General features: G+C 47.5%; 8 protein-coding genes across 8 annotated transcripts; 6 read left to right on the forward strand and 2 right to left on the reverse strand.

Moving 5' to 3' along the window:
- Positions 1-152: 152 nt before the first annotated feature.
- Positions 153-1,915, reverse strand: ASPGLDRAFT_169705 (uncharacterized protein; the record flags this gene model as incomplete). Its single annotated transcript, XM_022542698.1, has 8 exons — positions 153-325; positions 390-438; positions 493-710; positions 765-831; positions 898-1,182; positions 1,246-1,331; positions 1,392-1,456; positions 1,515-1,915. The coding sequence occupies 8 exons, from the start codon at positions 1,913-1,915 to the stop codon at positions 270-272; spliced, it is 1,227 nt and encodes a 408-aa protein (XP_022401798.1). The 3' UTR covers positions 153-269.
- A 288-nt stretch (positions 1,916-2,203) lies between these two features.
- ASPGLDRAFT_24955 (uncharacterized protein) lies at positions 2,204-3,911 on the forward strand (the record flags this gene model as incomplete). The annotated part of the gene is made up of 8 exons (XM_022543432.1): positions 2,204-2,217; positions 2,260-2,714; positions 2,793-2,867; positions 2,916-3,001; positions 3,376-3,486; positions 3,642-3,657; positions 3,729-3,841; positions 3,891-3,911. 8 exons carry the CDS (start codon positions 2,204-2,206, stop codon positions 3,909-3,911), a joined length of 891 nt encoding a protein of 296 aa, XP_022401799.1.
- A 196-nt stretch (positions 3,912-4,107) lies between these two features.
- Positions 4,108-4,790, forward strand: ASPGLDRAFT_1515337 (uncharacterized protein; the record flags this gene model as incomplete). Its single annotated transcript, XM_022542260.1, has 2 exons — positions 4,108-4,415; positions 4,461-4,790. Exons 1-2 carry the CDS (start codon positions 4,332-4,334, stop codon positions 4,788-4,790), a joined length of 414 nt encoding a protein of 137 aa, XP_022401800.1. The 5' UTR covers positions 4,108-4,331.
- A 931-nt stretch (positions 4,791-5,721) lies between these two features.
- Positions 5,722-12,153, reverse strand: ASPGLDRAFT_73798 (putative NF-X1 finger and helicase domain protein; the record flags this gene model as incomplete). Its single annotated transcript, XM_022549699.1, has 2 exons — positions 5,722-11,429; positions 12,140-12,153. The coding sequence occupies 2 exons, from the start codon at positions 12,151-12,153 to the stop codon at positions 5,747-5,749; spliced, it is 5,697 nt and encodes a 1,898-aa protein (XP_022401801.1). The 3' UTR covers positions 5,722-5,746.
- Positions 12,154-13,861: 1,708 nt separating this feature from the next.
- On the forward strand, positions 13,862-14,972 carry ASPGLDRAFT_57295 (DUF3632 domain-containing protein). The gene has a single exon (XM_022548244.1). It carries the CDS (start codon positions 13,978-13,980, stop codon positions 14,938-14,940), a length of 963 nt encoding a protein of 320 aa, XP_022401802.1. The 5' UTR covers positions 13,862-13,977; the 3' UTR covers positions 14,941-14,972.
- Positions 14,973-15,139: 167 nt separating this feature from the next.
- ASPGLDRAFT_124753 (SGNH/GDSL hydrolase family protein) lies at positions 15,140-16,111 on the forward strand (the record flags this gene model as incomplete). The annotated part of the gene is made up of 5 exons (XM_022540506.1): positions 15,140-15,266; positions 15,316-15,355; positions 15,406-15,484; positions 15,533-15,923; positions 15,978-16,111. The coding sequence occupies 5 exons, from the start codon at positions 15,140-15,142 to the stop codon at positions 16,109-16,111; spliced, it is 771 nt and encodes a 256-aa protein (XP_022401803.1).
- On the forward strand, positions 15,857-17,032 carry ASPGLDRAFT_1418127 (uncharacterized protein). Its single transcript, XM_022541751.1, has 2 exons — positions 15,857-15,923; positions 15,978-17,032. The coding sequence occupies exon 2, from the start codon at positions 16,233-16,235 to the stop codon at positions 16,848-16,850; it is 618 nt and encodes a 205-aa protein (XP_022401804.1). The 5' UTR covers positions 15,857-15,923; positions 15,978-16,232; the 3' UTR covers positions 16,851-17,032.
- A 144-nt stretch (positions 17,033-17,176) lies between these two features.
- On the forward strand, positions 17,177-18,360 carry ASPGLDRAFT_73801 (complex I 24 kDa subunit family protein). Its single transcript, XM_022549700.1, has 3 exons — positions 17,177-17,348; positions 17,445-17,735; positions 17,785-18,360. The coding sequence occupies exons 1-3, from the start codon at positions 17,226-17,228 to the stop codon at positions 18,172-18,174; spliced, it is 804 nt and encodes a 267-aa protein (XP_022401805.1). The 5' UTR covers positions 17,177-17,225; the 3' UTR covers positions 18,175-18,360.
- Positions 18,361-18,478: the final 118 nt, after the last annotated feature.

The following is an 18,478-nucleotide window of genomic DNA, read 5'->3' on the forward strand; positions in this document are numbered from 1 at the left end:
TATTACTCGCCTCAGCCGTGGGAATAAAAAGGGCCTGATATAAGCGCGCTCACTAGCAAAAATATGACCAAAAATAAATGATATGCTCGCTTCGCTCAAAAAAAAAAAAAAAAAAAAAAAAAAAAAAAAAAAAAAAAACAAACATACAACAGCCTGGATTCGTTGGTGTAGTAAACAAGTCTACACCTGGTCAGATTTTCGGTGTAGTAATCATAAATTTTTCTAACCCTATCGGTATAAAAGTTCTTACTTATGATAGTCTAATCCATTTACTGTGACTCAACACCCTGAGCATACTCTCTCATGTACTCCGCCATGACCTCATCTATGGTACGGTTAGAATGTTCAAATCAATTGAGAAGAATAATTTGTAGGCAGAGGGTACTTACAGCTTGCCACAGACTTGGTCAAGTGCAGCTTCATGTATTGGGGTTGATCCTACAACCATGTTCGTCAATAGGCAATTCAGAATTCGAGCCAGGCTATCCATACCGTGCTCTTGGCTCCTTCGTTAAGCCAGTGTTGGATCTCCCGTGCATCTTTAATAGTGGACTGCCAGTAGCCTGCCAGTATTCCGGCAGACAACCTAAAAGAGTTGAGAGAGCTGTTTCCAAGCAGCTCCAGCTCTTGTCGAGTCTGTCGAATCTTCTCAAGCTGCTTCTCGAGCTTTTCCTTCCTTTTGGTCTTCTCATCGATTTCATGCTCCGTCACTGTGAATTGTTAATATTCATCAGATTGGCCAATAAATTGTACAGGGTCCATACGGTTAATACCAACAGTGAGGCCAACAATAATTGCAATGGACACACCAGCAGCAATGAGCCCTCCGATCTAGCCAAGTCAGTCAGTCTGAAAAACCTAGGTACATGGTCGACATTAGGCCATATGTGAACATACCACTATCGGGACGGCGCCAGCTTCAAAGACTTGGACTAGTATGCTGATCACTGGGACAATACCAGCCCCAATAGTGACGAAAGCGTCTCTGGCAATCTTAAGGTCCCTCAACTTCTTTCGCAGATCCTCCAATTTCTTCTCCAGCTCTTCGATATCCGCGGTAATTTTGCCCTCTTTATCTTGAGCCCAGCCAGAGAAAGTGCCGACAAAATCAGAAAAGGACTGAATGAGGTCTTGGAAACGGCTGTCGAGTCCAGCTGCATCTTTTTTGAATTTCTCGGATTCCTGTATCAGTGTTAGTTTTTTTCATAATTAAATTGACATGAACCACATAAGGGTCATCATCACCTCGATGTAGTCCTTGATTTGACTTTGGCGCTCCTCGATCGACTGGTTTTCATCAGCGCAGAATTTGACTGTAACTTTATCGAATGCTAAATAAATGCTAGGTTATTGAACATGGCTCTCATAGAAATGATCGAGCAGCAACTCACAAGATCCGTATTGAGCGATGTCAACTGCAAATATTGCGACTATCCCGCAGCAGCGTCTGGTACGTCTATTGAAAATGGGTGTTAGAGAAAAAAGACGCAACAACAGTCTGAGTAGAATGACACACGTTCTGGAGCTCTAGCAATGGCTTCTGAAAGTCAGACTTATGGACTTTATCGATCTGAATTATTTTGAACAATGGCCGCTGGAAAATGGAATTGATCTCCTTTGCCGCTCGGGAGGCCGACGAAGACGAAGCATAGATATACTCCTTGGATTCTGGGGATGACGCGGTCTGAGCAAAACCAATGGCAAAGTCCTGCTTTTCTTTCTTCGTCTTCAGCGGAAAATGCTTATCAGCGCTCTTCATGAGGACTGCGATCTCTCCTTTGGAGAGACCCTTGGCGGCATCGAGCACCTTCTTCGGCGTTGGATTCGATCCAATGAGGTCATTGAGCTTTTCCTCCACCTCTTCATAGGGTGGAGGGGGGCTGTCAGTCACATATTCATCGGGGGAAGAAGCCATATTGAAAGATGAAAAGGAAGCAGGCAATTGTCTTGAAGATAGAAAGACATTGAACTGGGCTGTGTTTGTTTATATGCGTGCCTACTGGTCATGTGAGCCGATGCCAGGAAGAAAAAAATCACTCAATTCATGTGTCTGGACATACCTCGACCACGGCTTTACGACCTGTTCGCTAAGCATTGAACTCAAAAAAAAAAAAAAAAAATCTGGTGAGGGAGGGTCCAGCATCGACTGTCAATCTTCAGCTGAACTTATGCACGTTTCAGCTGGCGTCATTCCAACTCAATCATGCATAACACCTAGTGGGTTATTTGTTATTGTAATATCTACTCCGTATCTAACAGCCTTGTATTCTTGGGTATTGGCACTGCCATGATCTTCAACATGCAGTTGCTGGCTAACGCACAAAGCCCAGAATGGGTTTTCAGTGCACAGGTTTTAAATTTACAGTACCTTCAGCTGTATTATTCAACCAAAGAAGTCATCCCGAATATTTCGCCAGCTCCTGACGTTTCAGTACTTGCAGAACTGTTCGGATTCATTGGCAAGAATCCCACGCCTCGAAAATACATCGGGGCGGGGGAAATGCTGTCGAAAACAGAAGCAGAAACAGTCATGCAATCCTCGAGCAAGATCCATCTCACTGATGCAGAGAAAGAGCAGTATATCCTTTCTGTTGCTCAGACACTGTCATCCGAGGACATCGACGATGTCATTGAGAAGACAGCCAAAGAAGCCTACCAAAATGCAAAGGACGTTCAGTCTGCATTTATGAAAGCTACTGTTGGGCTTCTCGTAGGTAACCAGTACAACAATACACAATTTTCGCGTCGGATAAAACCGATTGTTCGTGTAAATATTCTATATTTTTGGGCAGGGCTAAGAGAAGAGGGGTTAGTATCGGACAGACTTAGTATCCCTCTGTCGAGGAATATTGCCCAGTACGGAGATAGTGAGTTCCACCACTAGAAAGTCCCTGTTCATTGCTAAGGCCATTCAGAATTTGACGACGAGGTCATTTCTCTCTGTACGAATCTAGACTTTTCAATTGACCAGCGTAAAGCGAAGATCGCGCAATACATCTCGGTATGTCCTGAGTTGAAAAAGTACACTAGCAATGCGCAAATTTTTGTCCTCACGGCTGATGTCACAGGCAACAGAGAAGTTTGAGAAATAGTCCAAGGAAATCCTGGATCGACTAGACGGTCTCAGTTTGACATTTGCCCGGCTTATTGCAGAGGTCCACAGCTCAACCCATGATCCGAGTGGCTCTCTCCAAATGGTCGAGACTGGGTATGAGGATCCAGTTCAAAGATTCGGATCTGGTGTGAACTTGGGTCTACCACTACTCTCATTAGCCTTTTCTTTGTCTGCTCCTCTATCTGCCTTTTCTTGTCGGTAGGTAGTTAGTCTCATGCCAGGGTGTAACAGCTGAGCTGAACTGAACTTGATCATAACAGATTGGAAGACCCATTGGCCTTGGCACTATTCCAGCGCCGAATGCGAGTCTAGCCATCAGTTTCGCAATCCAATCGGAGGCAGCAGGAGGTGTCTCCACGCATGCGTACAGAGTATGCAGACAGGATTTGGGTGCTGATCCTTTCGACAGAAGTGGCCAAAGTACATGAAAACGAACCTTGACAAGGGTGTCAAACTCTGTTCATCTCTTGTACATGCCTTCATCTACATCAATTGCTGATCCATGATGCTACAGACACTGCCTTAGCGAAGTATCTCCGAGGGTATGTATCTCCGATGGTATGCCCAAGGGATTGAAAACATGCACGCGGGAAAATTACCAATGTGGAACTAGTTAGAAGATGTAGTGGCTACACTCAGCTCAACTCAGCTGGTCATGGCTTTGCGAATGTCCTCGATTTCGAAAATGTTACATGCCGTATTCTCAGGAGTCTTGATAATGCACAGGTTAGATGTGTGAATAATCTACATTAGTTTAGGCTGAAATATCCTATAGCCTATCGTGAACGACTGTTGAGGATGTGGTAGAGCTGAAAGTACGTAGTATATATCTTTAATAATGCTAACTATATCTGTGAGGCACTCGGTTAGGGAATCCATGTGAGTTGGCAGTAGATGAGAATAGAGACTTAGCCAATCGGAAATAGGTCGTCTCTGTACATAATCCATGGGCTTTTGCTGGAAGTTGTCCAATCCGTCCGGGCCGTCCCGTGCGGGTTATAGCGCGGTCTCTGAGCTGTCCATGTTCATCCCAGCTTTCTTCGATTGGAGGCCGACAGTGTGGTGAGGTGTTGCTGCATAGCATCATCTGCAGTCGAGACCTCAGCATCGATTCTTAGTACACTGAGTTGAGAGGATGTCAGCATAGCTCGTTCATTAACATGAATGCACAGCTTGGTCTGGCGGACTCCCAATCGACTAATTCATTGATGTCTCTATGAAAGGCCGCGCCAACGGCAACTTTATCGCGCACAGGGAAAACGGCACCCTCGCCAATGTCAATCTCAGCAAAGATCGAGGCGTCGGCAAAATGAAGCCTATAATCACTCAGTGATTCATTGTGCAGAGTGTCCCTATCGACATTGACTGCGACTGCCGATTCATCTTCTTCTGCAGGGTGGAGAACAACGAGTGGAAGGTACAATACGTCAAGCTATTTTACGAGAAGGATAAAGTCGTTCCAGTGGACAGCAAGACTGTGCCCGATTTCCCCAAAGAAGAACTGGAAAAGTATACACCAGGGTATCAGTACTTGTTTGTAGCACAACATTCGTTGGGCCATCCAATCTTGAATGACCTGCCAGACGCGAACAACGAAGGTTTCACTGCCATGTACAAAGCCATGGCAGACTGGATTGAGGGCAAAGATGTACATTTATTCTGGGAAAAGAAATAAATCAGCGCATGTTTAATGGGAGCTCTTGTTAATCATACAATGTTTCGCATTGCTGTGCATGAGCAGAGGTTGGGTACCTGGCGTGTCCAAAGTAATCTTCGGCCAACATGACATTATTTAGCCCAGTTGGTCCGCAGCTGAAAGTTCGGCAAACATCATCTCCTTCCTTTACATTATCGTCGACCTTGCGGAAACCAAGTCTTGTGTATGGTTAACAAACCGGTCGCTTCAATTGCGGCTTGAAGAAAGTCTCGGAGAATCTTGGAAGCCTTGAATGGCTAGCTCCACCCTATCTCAACATCCGGTGCTGCTCTAGACTTTTGTCAGGCAGTGATATGTATCTATGTGACTCCCAGTGCCAGAGTGCAAGTCATTATGCTAATTCATCCAGCGCGAGACATCGGCGCAAGAGATGTTGATCCGAGTGCTGGGATTGGGAATGTAGAATTACTGGAAAACATAAGTATTTTAATCAACTATATACAGGCTTCCTAAGCTCTCTAGTCGAAATACTAGAATAAGGGTAATTCAAAAAAAAAAAAAAAAAAAACACAAATTATCTCCAAAACTTTTGCTGCTGACAAGCTGTGAGAGAACATGGGGAGAAGGTAGTTTGTGATCCCCACTGTAGAGTTTGAAACCATCTTCTATGTAAAAACTGTTCTGGTGGTCTTTTTCCCTTTGAAAGACATCATGTTGACTTCCGTATATTCTGAACGTCTGATATATTTGCAGCCTGAGCCTCCCATCTACCCAGAATGTATAACCTACTGATGCCTGAGCATAGTAGTTAGCACAAGGTTTGTCTGCAATGGAAGGCAGTTGGAGGAGGTCTACCAAGTGAGCAATCCCATCTACTCCATCTAGTACACGCTGATGAGATGAATATCGCTAGGCAGTTGATGGAAGCAAAAGAAATTGTCTAGATATCTAACTAAGTACATCCAATTGGACCCCTACAATCTCATCGCAGAAAATACATTCTCCAAATCCCCCGCCCGAGTCACCCCATCTGCTGTGCGATGATTCCGTCCCCCAACTGGCGCACCACATTCAGGGCACGCTGTCGTCTGCACTGCTCCTCCACACTCTCCTATCGTAAAGGGGTGTCCATTCTGGCAGTAATACCAATGTCCGGTACCCCGGAACTCACGTGCCATAGCTTGGATAACCGCCATGCGTTCGTTGTTGGTAACGGCCGTGTAGAAAGTGACACCCTCAAGCATTCTTTCGACACTGTCGATTTCATCTGACAAGCCTTGTGTTTGGCCAGGGTGGGCTGTGCAAAGGGATCTTGCTTCGGTGATGGCTGCACGGCAGTTCTGCAGATGTGCCTCTGCAGCTTCTGGAGGAGAATGAGACCGCTCCAGAGCGTGCAACTGCGCGAGAAAAATATAACCTTCTGTCTGCTGGAGAATTCGGCTTGATTTGGTTGCCATGCTGATGAGCTCCTGACAATCTTCTTTTGTGTTGTCCAATTTAAGCTCAACTGTCACATTAGAAGAGGTCTTCTGCTTCAGAGTTAACAAGTCGGCCAAGAGCGCCAGATCAAGTCGTACACTGAGTGCCGTTCCCTGCAGAGCCCCCTTTGTTTGGAGCACGTTGTTGTCGAATTCAAACACGCTGGCTAACTTGTTGCGTTGTCGAGCATACCAGACCAAATCGCGAACCCGATTGAATGGCTGCTCATCCACATCGACACCTCGGCAGTACTTGTTGACTCGCTTGTGCATTTCGAGAATATTCTTCCATCGCTTTGGCGCAACCACATTCATTATTTTAACCATAGTGTTGACCTGCTGAGATCTCGTGCCACTGATTTGATAGCTATCAGGCCACGGTCGCCTCCCCTCATCCTTGGAATTCTGAAGCTGTGCGATCTGTCGAGGAACCTCCTGAGCTAAAGGCACATACTCCCGGTTGAGGTACAGAATCAACTTCTTAGTTGACTCATCTAGAATCGCACGACGGACGAGTCGACCATATCTCGCAATATCTCTCAGCGGCCCACGGCATGTCGCACATGTCTTGATATCGCCCATGGAAAAAGGATGGACTGCATCTGTAATGGCGACTGGCCTGTCCTCTGCATCGACGTCGTAGTGTTTTTTGAGATCCATTTGTGCATCCATACTCTCCACGGTTAGAAAGTGGCCACATTTGGGAAATACACATGGATTCTCATCCAGGTTGATTTCCTTGTATGGCTCACCGAGGATGAAGTCCACTCCGTGATTCTTGACGTCCTCATCTCCACATATCTGGCAGTAGCGACTAGATGGACAGGTCTCTCCACAGAGAGAGGGACATTGATGTCCACAGTCCAGCCTTATTTCGCATCGACGGCTGCAGGGAATGTGGTCGCATGGTGCTGCACAAGGTAGTGTACATGAGCTGTGCGGACACGCAGAAAAACACTTTTCTGCAGCACAAGGTGTGCAGGGCTCCTTGCATTTCCGCATACATCTTGAATGACCGCAGCTTACATCGCAAGGAGCCGGGCAAGGTGGACAGGGTTCATCTCCATGGCATTGTGTGGTACATGTGTGTGCACAGGTTGAGTGTTTTCGACCGCACTCCTGCTTGCAGGCACCATGGTCGATTTGCACACCTCCAGAATCAGGTTTCGTGACGCACTTTGAACACAAATTCTTGCACTTATGACCGCAGGGCAAGGGTTGATGGCATAACTTGGTACACGAATATTGACGTGATTTAACATCAATGAAGCAAGAAACACTGACTTTATGATGACAGTCCGGAACTTCCTTCATGACCAGAGTTGTACAACGAACTGTTGAAAGGTCCTGGCTCTGCCAACATGGGAGATTAGGCATGAGGTGGCCACATTCAAGTACCCTGTCTTTCTGAAATACATTGACCGTACACTTGGCTGGACAAGGGTTACCACATCTTTTTGGGCAGGGATGGGTACATCCTTTACGTGGTCGTGGACAAGGCTCCAGACAGTAGACTGCATTATGCAGCATCTCAGAATGGCACTTTTCTATGCAGGCATGACCACATGATAGACGATTCACACAGCGTTGATTGCAGCCTCCTTCGGGTGAGACTTGCAGGAAGTCATCAGGTTGAGAGACAGACATTGGGGTTTGTGGATGTCGAGGACACTGTAACTGCAAAGTCGCACCAATATTGTCATTTTGACGAAGGATCTCCACAACATTTGCCCACATGTCGACATGAATGGACGTCTGCGAATTGCCTATGATATACATCCCATGCTGTGCTCGTGATAAGAGGACATTAATCCGATTCGAAGTACGCAAAAACCCACATCGGTTCTGTGGATTGCTTCGAACCAGAGAGACCACCACGACCTTTGCTTCTTCGCCTTGGAAATTATCAATTGTCGCTGCCCGCAGAGTTTGCAGTAACGTAGCTTTAACGGCAGGATTGTTTGCATCGCCATCTTCGAAGCCGGCCTTGTCAAGTTCGTCCTGGTCTCGTTCTCCCAGTGTGATGGTGAAGGACTGACTAAGCTTCTGGCGAAGTCGATGGAGCTGGCCGAGATACGGAGTCAGGACTGCAATATCGCCATTTTTGTATTTGCCTTGTCGGACGAGATGGTTAACGAGTGCTGCCGTCATCTCAATCTCGTGTTTGTTCCAGTGGGAAGTTGACACGGCATCTGTACTCGAGGCGTCATTTTCAAACATGCGATGGTCAAGCCAGAATAGTCTCTTTCTCATCCCAACTACTTCTGGATACTGTAGCGTAGACGGGGAATCAATGAGCTGTGGATATAACGTATCGCGGACCAGTTGTGCGATGGATGGATGCATCCGACGCTGGGTTTCCAATGTGCTGAATGGGAGGCCAGAGCCCATGACACTCTCTGAATCGACCAGTCGTTCGAATAAAGACACATCCAAAGAGTACTTTTCGCCTCCACAACGATTTTCCCGAGACAACTCGTAGTTTTGCACCTGGGGACGAAGCTGGAGATGATCACCAATAAGAATAGCATGCTCAACCGATGGCAAAAAAGCTGTAAGGAGATGAGATTCAAGGACTTCACCAGCTTCCTCGCACAGAACAACCTTGGATTGGAGACGTTGGAGCATATTCAGGTTCCGGGCAAGTCCTGTGGTTGTAAGGCCGATGATGTCTGCTTCGTTCAGACATCGCAGACGCACTTCGTCACGGATATTATCGAGCTCGGATTTGGCTTTAGAATGAGACGAGGCGAGTTCGATGACTTCTTCATGCATTTTCGCTTTCATTTCGGTACCCCAATGGTTGAACAAAGCTGCTCGCTCTGCTTGAGACATCTCATAAACGCTGGCTCTGTCGAGTTGATCTACAGGGCGAACAATCCCATTGCGTCGTGAGCCAGTATGCAACCATGTCTTAATGAGTTTTCGGGGGTCTTTATCTGGTTTCTCAAAATCATCTTCGTCATTCCCAAACAGCTGGTTGTAGTGGTCGGGATATTGCTGGTGAAGATAGACCGACAGTCGAGAAAAAGAAACATTCTTGTCCAAGCCAATGGTCTCGAATTCGTCCTCATTTTCCTCAAGCTGTCGATACAAATTCCATCGTCCCGACTTTTCCATCTTCGTTGCTTCGGAATTCCTGGCGACATTTCGCAGGTTAAATGGCTCCAGTCTCTCAGATTTGGACTGCGATCCAATACGAACAATCTGTGATGTCACATTCTTGTCGATGAGAGCCTCAAGCAACTGGTCGAGTGCGTGGTTGGTGTAGGTGACACAGATAATCGGTCCAAGTCGTGTCTTCCCACGCATTTTGTTTGCTAACAGTACTTTTATGAGTGCGACTCCAGTGTAACTCTTCCCAGTACCGGGTGGCCCTTGAACAAGTCCAATTTTCCGCTGGAGACAGCTGACCAGAGCAGCAGCCTGGGCATCGTCAAGACTCGAGTGCTGCTGAAGATATTGTAGGTCGACTGGCTGACCGGGACGGATGGAAAGATTGGCACCTTTATCCATCACACTACTAAGATCAAAAGCAAATCCAGGCTTCATTGCGTACGGAGGGAAAGAGACTTCTGATCTTTCGTTCGTAGAAACGAGAAGATCTGCAAATGGAAGACTCCCAGTCCGCTTCATTGACTGCAAGGCGCGAAGAGTTGGTCCGAAGGCAGGAAGAAGGACACCGGGGAATTCGACAAGAGTGAACCTCGAAGCACCCGAGCTGTAGTGATCAAGGATGCATTGAATATCCCTGTTGTTGGAATTGGTGAGTTCCAATGAGACTGTTGCAGTAGTAGATTCTTTCCACAGCCCATCCGACTTTGCTTGGGGCTTGTTCCGGTCTTTCTCCTTCCGAGGCGAAGGTCTTGGGGACTCGGTGACGGTGCAGAAAAGCACCTGGTTTCCCTTAATTATCAAACAGATGAGTGCCCCAGGCTGCAGACGTTTCGACATCCGCCACCAATTCTCCCGTTCCTTGGCCGATGGTGCTCTAACGGCGGCGGTGGGTTGCGGGAAGCCAATCTCAAAGTGAAAGCCCACAAGCTGGCCGAAGGAGAGCTTCACGATCTGGACATCGCTATACACATATGTACGCTGCTGTGATTTTTGCATTTTTGAATGTTTCGAACGATCCGTTTCGCTGTGGATCGCATCTCGAAGTTGGCCGATGGTGTCCTCACGTAGCAAACGGAAGTTTCTATCCAATAGTCCATCTAGCCCACCAACATGCCACTGCGTTGGATCAATAATGGGGAGGTACTCAGTACGGTTGCACGAGATTTCTTGGAAGCTGGGCATGATACTGATGTCGCAAATATCTCTATGGTCATTGTCATGGCGGCCACCAGGGGGTTCACGGCGTATGACAAAGGAGACGCTCGATGTTGCTGTTTTTGGCGTTTTCTTTGCTGCAGACGGTAGGGAGCTTCCGACTTCTAGTCTACACAGCAGACGTTCAAGATGCGAGCGCGCATTATGGTAGATGTCGGTCGTGTCAGTGCTCAAGGCAAGAAACACGTCTTCAAACCTTTTAGCCGGGGCTTTAAGTGACTCTTGGACGATTGCTGTCGAGTTTAAGTCCACGATCTTTGAAAAGACATGGACAGAGACATCGAATCGTGAGGCACAGTCCTCATCTTTATTCGCCGTTTCCAAAACATCACATATGTATTTGAACAAGCCGGAGGCTCTCTCCCCGTTAAAACCGAACAAGAAATTGTATATCGTTCCAACAACCTGCTCCAGAACCAGCGACGATAGAACACTTGGATGGGAGACTATCTCCAGGAAAGGCAACATCTGCTTCTTGAAAACGTTCTCTTTTTGCACGGTCGCCATGGACTGAAAATCCTGACCGACCAGCTCTTTGATTCGCATCAAACCACCGTCACGAGCGAGAGCTTGTATCACGTCCTGGCGTACACCGGCATCGACATCTATCAGTCGCCGAGCATCCTGGAAAAATGGCGCTAACCGGCCACGAAGGGGCCTGGCGTTCGCCACATCGAGTGGAATATCCCTTCGCCATGTTCGAAATTCTCGCTCGGAATTCGATAGATCAGTCGGTTTCGATTTGCGTTCCTTTGGATTGGTAGCAGGACTGTAGCTGCCTTTCACGTGGGCAAACTTGCATTTCTTGAACTTGCAAGCCCCTGAGTTTGCGAACTCACGGCATATCCTATATATGTCAGTAGGTTGCTGGAATAAGAGACTTGGAAACCAACTTTTTTGTATTCATGATGCCGCACAAGACCAAAAGTACGTCTGTTGGTGGATAGAATACTGGAAATAAAAATGGTGATAAAGTCTGAAAAACTGAAGAGCTTAACAATGTCAATAGAATCCTTTCTTTCTCTCTTTATAATTTATCTCGCAGAGCCATGCAAACCCTGGAATTTATGAGAATATTCAAGGCAGAAGCCCAAAAGATAGCTGTGTGTTTCCATATCCTGATACTTGCATCCAATCCTTTAGCCTCAGCGGCAAAAACCAACAATATGGCCAGCCACGGCTCTTCATTTGTCCCTTTTGTTAGCGTTCACCAACAGTGGCGACTATCTCAGTTAGAAAGTTGCCGTTGAACAGGCAAATCTGAGGCAGTGTAAGATGCGGCACAGTCAAAAGGCTTTAAGCACTCTTGCCCAACCATCCTGCCCTGAGTTCTTTTCTTACGTCGACCAAGCGCGCCCATGGACATTGAACATATTCTGCCTTGTCTCTCCCTCCCTCCCTCCCTCCAGTAATGCATAATGAGTGCTCTGCGTTTCAATTGTTTTGCTTACGGCGCTGCTCCTGTATGTGTGTGTTGTTCGAAAGGTAATCAAAGAGTCCTAGGCAACCTGGACTGTGGCACAGCTGAGCGGGTGGGCTATGGTCAATTATACCAACACATGTCGGCACATCTTGACGGCCATGAAACAAATCGAACAGGTGTTGTTGGGCATAAAATGAAAGACAGGAAGGCTTATACATGCATATGTAACATGTACGTTAGCCATACTAACTAGATGATGGCTACACACCCGTAGTTCTCATCCAATGGTATCCCGGGTGGTTCGGATCGTCATATTCTTGATTCTGTACATGTACGGAATCGGTCAGTCGTACATATACCATGCTATCTGATTTGCTGATAAACATGTGTAGACCCAGTAAATCTTGATAGGAGTTCAGTCACGCCATAGACAAGAGGCTTATCCGAGATATCAGGTTCCTAGGAAATAGAATCTAGGGATGACCGAAGGTAGTATGCTGACTGGATTTAGTCATGGAAGCGTTCAAACTCAGCCTTGTGTTGGAGCACGGAACCGAAAGGGAAAGCCGTCAACTTGTTAGGAAATCCGGTACACATGTCACGACAACTTGATATAGCCGACGTATCTGCGCTCACCAACCAAAGACGTTAGGGGATGTCGGCCAGGAAATGGAGTTGGCGAGGTTGGCATCTTGGACCAATATACAATCAACGCCACTTAAGTCTGACGCGTCCACCTTTCATCCGTACTTTGCGAATACATGCTGTTATTATTGTTCCCTTGTGAGGCAAAGTTGTCCGAGAACCGTTCGGGTCATTATTTACTAGCATCCGCTCTAGTCGCCAAACATATCCCTGATATGAGAGAGCTTCGTCACTCGGCTTCTTTGGCTGTTACAATAATTAGTAATCTCACAAATCTTCTATTCTTTTTTTATCGGCTCGCAGCTTAAATCTGTTGGTGGTATTGGTATGTATGTTCTTTGGGACATGCCAACTCAATCACAGTATCATTGTTAATGGATCTAGTGGTGTGTATGGATTTGGATGAAAATCAGTGATGAGACAGATGACGATCGAAACAGTCGGCCATGACACCGCGATGTTTACACAATAGGACGAGGCTTCTCAAGGCCAAAGTGAACTGAGAAGCTGGCTGGTTTCTGACGGTCGACCCAATGGGAATTTTAAAACAATCAGGTCAATTCGTTTCCCGCTTTGGGCTCAATTCTGATCATCTGGTGTGTTGGATCTGAACAAAATGCTCCATTTGCAAAGCAAAACCGGCATATCGTCCCCATCGCAAATATTGCAGTGATAGCATATCTGATCCTGATAGACCGAGATGTGGCAAATATTACAAGACTTTCGCGAAGGCTGTCGAAAAGGACACGCCTCGGTCATTGGGTGCATGGCTTCATCAGTATTTGGCTGTAACAATTTTGCAATCTCAGTAAATCCTCGCTAACTGGCGTCCGGCATTGCGGCCAAGGGCGTCTCTAAGATCTATGTTGATCCCGGTGGTGTAAAGCAAGGATCGAACCGACTCCAGGTGCACTGAATATCAGTAGGGATGATCTCCTACTATGTCGGAAAGAGTATATGTGCCAGTCCCTAGCAAGGCATACAGCAGACATCCAACATGTATGGACAACTCAGCCTATGGAAAGGCGAATAGGCATAAAACGCACATATTCGGCGATATATATGAACATACTGAAAAGCGATCAAACACATGCATGAGTGGCAAGCGAGCCAATCGGAATAGCCAATGGCCTGCCTATGCTGGTACTCTAAATTAGACCTCTGTCCGCCATCAGTGGAGACATGATGATCTTGATCGGGGTCCGAATGAGGAAATAGTTGAGGCATTGTCAGATGGTCTAATGAAAACAAGGCTGAGTCATGTCAGATGCTGAATTTCAGCTATTTAACAAGGTAGCTGCGTCACAGACGAAGTAAAACATCAAAAATGGCTGTGATGACGAATTATTCGCAAGTCCCTGAAGGGCAACAAGTCCATCAAGCATGGTTTGAAGCACCCGTCAAGAATTACCGTGGCAATAGTGAATACACTGAATGGTTCAAATCTATTCTCGCCGAGGAACTCGCCGTTCTCCAGGCCTTTCATTCATATCAAAAGAGCCCAGACGAAGCAGCTCACGACATCACTCGGCCCATCTCCAACTCCCCCGTTCCAAATCTGGGAAGCTATTCGGATGAAATTGTGGCTCTCTGTCATCTATGGGATGTTCTGGTGAAAGCTCTCATCGAATGGCCCTCCTCCCGCACGCCAGACCTCATCGCCCTTCTCACCGCGATATCGAACACCCCGGATAGCCTTCATCGGGGAGAGGCCATCGATGATGACGATAGCCTCCTCTCCTGGAATAGACTTCCTTATATTCACATGATTTGGGGTGATTCCCATTGGATGGAACCGGAAGACATCGTCGAAGAGTGTTCCAAGAGAGACGATTACGAAGCTGCCAGGCAGCATGGCCGTGATAATTATCTCAAAACACAAGACGTCGAAGCGCAACTCGTGGCAGCGGGTCTAGCCTATTTTGATATAAAGCGTGCATTCGATTACCTGATCTTTACACTCGAATGGCAACTCGATCCCAAGGTCGACCGGGTGGAAGCACCAAGGGAGGAACAGGCCAGCGAGTCATTTGAACCAGATTTTCACATTCCGGCTGTGACTTGTTGGGTCAAGCATACCGGGCGGAAGTTATATGAGGGCCTTTGCAACGAAGAGATGAAGAAATGGGATCTGAGAGATGTTCCTAGTGTGATAAAGCATTTTGACCAGCCTGCTGAACGGTGGGCGTTTTGGAAAGAACGATTAGTCGGGGTTGCCAAAGATTGGCCGGATGAGTTTGTCAGAAATGCAGCAGAACAGGCTGTGAAGTATATGCAGGATATCGCCTGAGATGACTTTGTGCAGAAATGAGAAAATTCGTCTACTATTCTACTTGGCACTTTGTACTTCACTATAGAATGGCTCGTAGTAAACATTCCCATGCTAGCTGATTCTCTGTTTGTGCGGGGCAGATTGCTGTCCGCTGAACCGGACGAATTTCTATACAACCCACTGCAGTTCTTTCTATACGGGAAAGAAAGGCATTACAATGTCGACAAACGATTCAGAGATTCTCTACAAGCCATACGACCAATTCATTCTCTTTGGCGACTCGATCACCCAGAACTCGTGTCAAAGAGACCTGGATTTTGGTTTCTTCGGAGCTCTTCAGGATGGTTAGTCTTCAACCCATTCTAATCATCACGCAGATGCTGATTGCTATAGCATATATTCGAAAGCTGGATGTGATCAATCGAGGCTTTTCGTATGTTTCTCCTGCATTTCCAACAAATCAGGAATGACTGACCGTCTCAGAGGATACAACACTGCCCACGCTGTCAAGGTCTTTCCCAAATTCTTCCCGCAACCTGAGACGACTACGGTCCGGTTCATGGTACGCCATCTTGCATTTCTGTCTCCGTTTCCAGTACTAACCACATAGACCATCTTCTTTGGCGCAAATGACGCCTCTCTGCCCCGGAATGCCCAATATGTCTCACTAGACGACTACAAAAAGAACCTGCAAACTATCATTGAGCACCCAGCAACCAAAGCCCAAAACCCACGGGTAATTCTTGTAGCACCCCCTCCGATAAACGAGTACCAGCTGGAGTCATTTGACGCGAGCAAAGGCTTGCAGCATCCCAGCAGAACCGCCCACCACGCCAAGTTGTACGCGGAGGCAGCTCGGGAGGTCGGTGTTTCACTAAATGTCCCTGTGGCTAATCTCTGGACGGCGTTTATGAATGCCACTGGGTGGAAAGAGGGTCAGGCGTTGCCGGGGTCGAGGGATTTGCCGAATGATGAGAATTTATCGCGGTTGTTATCTGATGGTTTGTTCCCTTTGGGCTTTGTATGATCTTGAACACTTGCTGACCAGGCAATAGGACTACATTTCACGTCGGAAGGATACAAAGTCATGTTTGATGTGGTTATGGAGACTATTCGCAAGAATTGGCCGGATCAAGACCCAGAGAAGCTTCCCTTCGTGTTTCCGGGATGGGTCGACGCTCCCAAATAAGTACATACTCACCTCTTGGCTCACTGATATAGACCGTAAATAGAATTTCAGTACATATTTCCATTGACATCCTCAAAAAAAGATGAAATGTTTTGCGTGGTGGTCTGTCATGTGACGTCACATGGCGAATGCGGACTTCGAAGCCCAACGGCACCACAGCAACTCTCGACAATTGACCACACACAAGCAAATGCGCCCAGGCATCCCATCAGCTATCTGTCCAATAACCAGCAAGGCCATAACGCAGCCTTTCCGTACCTGCTGGCCATCACAGACATCGTTCCTACGAATCCTTTCCCGCCCAGCAACAACCACCGCAACTACAATCCCCAAGTCCAGAACCAGAACCAATCCCCCACCTTCTCGCCCCGTCATCCAGAAAATACCCCTGACCATGTCCTCCGACAAGATCCCAGACCGCTACAAGCTCATCTTCTACACCCCGCATTCCCATATCGAACCGTGCAAGGAAGCCGTCTTCGCGGCCGGCGCTGGCGTCTTCTCCGGTGGGAAATACTCTAAGTGTTGCTTTCAGATGCCCGGCCAGGGACAGTTCCAGCCGGGTGATGGTGCGAATCCGGCGATTGGGTCTGTGGGTGCGCTGGAGTATGTTGAGGAGATGAAGGTTGAGGTTATGTGTGTGGGGAGGTCGATTATGTTGAAGGCTGTGGAGGAGTTGGTCAAGGCGCATCCATATGAGGAGGTTGCATATGAGGTTTATAAGATGGAGAATGTTTAGCTGGTCTAGGCATGGTTATGAGTTATGAGTACTCCGTATAGGTGTCTGGTCTCGGGGCACGTTGTTGATAGTGGCTCCCTCTGTCACCACCCGGCAGAGAGAAACACAAATAAAAGTAAAATAGGCTAATTGAAGAGCGTTCTCTGAACAACAATATTTATCTCGATTGATTATATCTCTGTCAAATGTCGAATGTATGGTCTTACTGTAAGCAAGGCGATTGGCACAAAGGCGGGAGTAATCTCTCGCCGCTGATTGGCTGCCCGCAGATCCCGCAAAACCAGCGACTCGCTCCAACTTTCGACTTTCTCACTGTATCGCAACGCCGACACCATTCCCCGTCGCTTCTCTCCTCTCTCACATACACCACCGGAAATGGCCTCGAAGCTCTTCCCCGTCGTCCCCCGGGTCGGCCGTCAATTGTTCCAGCAACTCCCCAAGTCCCAATGCAGAGCGTTCTCCGCTGGGCCGCAACTCTTCAGTGACGCCCTTGCCGTGGTATGTACTGTCCGGGAATTGTCGCAGAGAACATCGCAATCGTCTCTTCATGGGATTGTTAAGAAGATGTTGTTAACGAGTTGTCTGCTCAATTAGCACCGCAACAAGCCCTCCAACAACCCGACCCTCCCGTTCAAATTCAACGACCAGAACCTCCAACTCATCGATGAGATCCTCAAACGCTACCCTCCCCAGTACAAGAAGGCTGCTGTCATGCCTATCTTGGATCTGGGTCAGCGCCAGCACGGCTACACCAGCATCAGTGTCATGAACGAGGTCGCCCGGTTGCTTGAGATGCCCCCGATGCGTGTTTACGAAGTCGCAACCTTCTACACCATGTACAACCGCGAGCCGGTTGGCAAGTACTTTGTTCAGCTTTGCACTACGGTATGATTGTCGTGCTTCCGCCATTGTTGTCAATTGCTAACGGGCGTAGACACCATGCCAGCTCGGTGGCTGCGGTAGCACCAAGATCCTCGAAGCCATTTCGGAACACCTGGGCATTACCGCCGGCCACACCACCGAAGACGGCCTATTCACCTTTATCGAAGTCGAATGTCTCGGTGCCTGTGTCAACGCCCCCATGGTCCAGATCAACGACGACTACTACGAGGACCTCACACCCGAATCCACCAAGGCCCTTCTCACCGCGCTCAAGGACTCCGCTACCGCGACGGACAAGTCGGTCAAGGTTCCTGCCCCCGGCCCGCTGAGCCACAGAGAGAGCTGCGAAAACAGTGCTGGTCACACGAATTTGCAAGACCCGCCGGTGTGGAACCCGGAGACCATGATGAGAACGGATGGTGCTTTGGATGCTCAGCAATAAACGAATACAAAGAGTTAAAACGCGTTTTCCCTTTTTCCCGTTTCTTTTTTATTTGGTGGCATAATGGAATGGAGTCCCGAGATATATCCACCAGGCTTCTATTTGTATAGTACATTGTTCCTGGGGTTTGGGATATCATTTGAATTACTGTAGAGGTTGATCCAGCAGTACAATGCAGTTTATTGTCCAACATAATTGATGTTCTAGTACGTGTCTAATCTGAATTCAAGCATGGTTATTGGTAAGCGGGGGTCGCTTGACTTCCGTATTTGTACAGCTCCCGCACTTCATCCAATCTCACTCC

The sequence above is a fragment of the Aspergillus glaucus genome (assembly GCF_001890805.1).
Source record: "Aspergillus glaucus CBS 516.65 unplaced genomic scaffold ASPGLscaffold_8, whole genome shotgun sequence".
NCBI lineage: Eukaryota > Fungi > Ascomycota > Eurotiomycetes > Eurotiales > Aspergillaceae > Aspergillus > Aspergillus glaucus.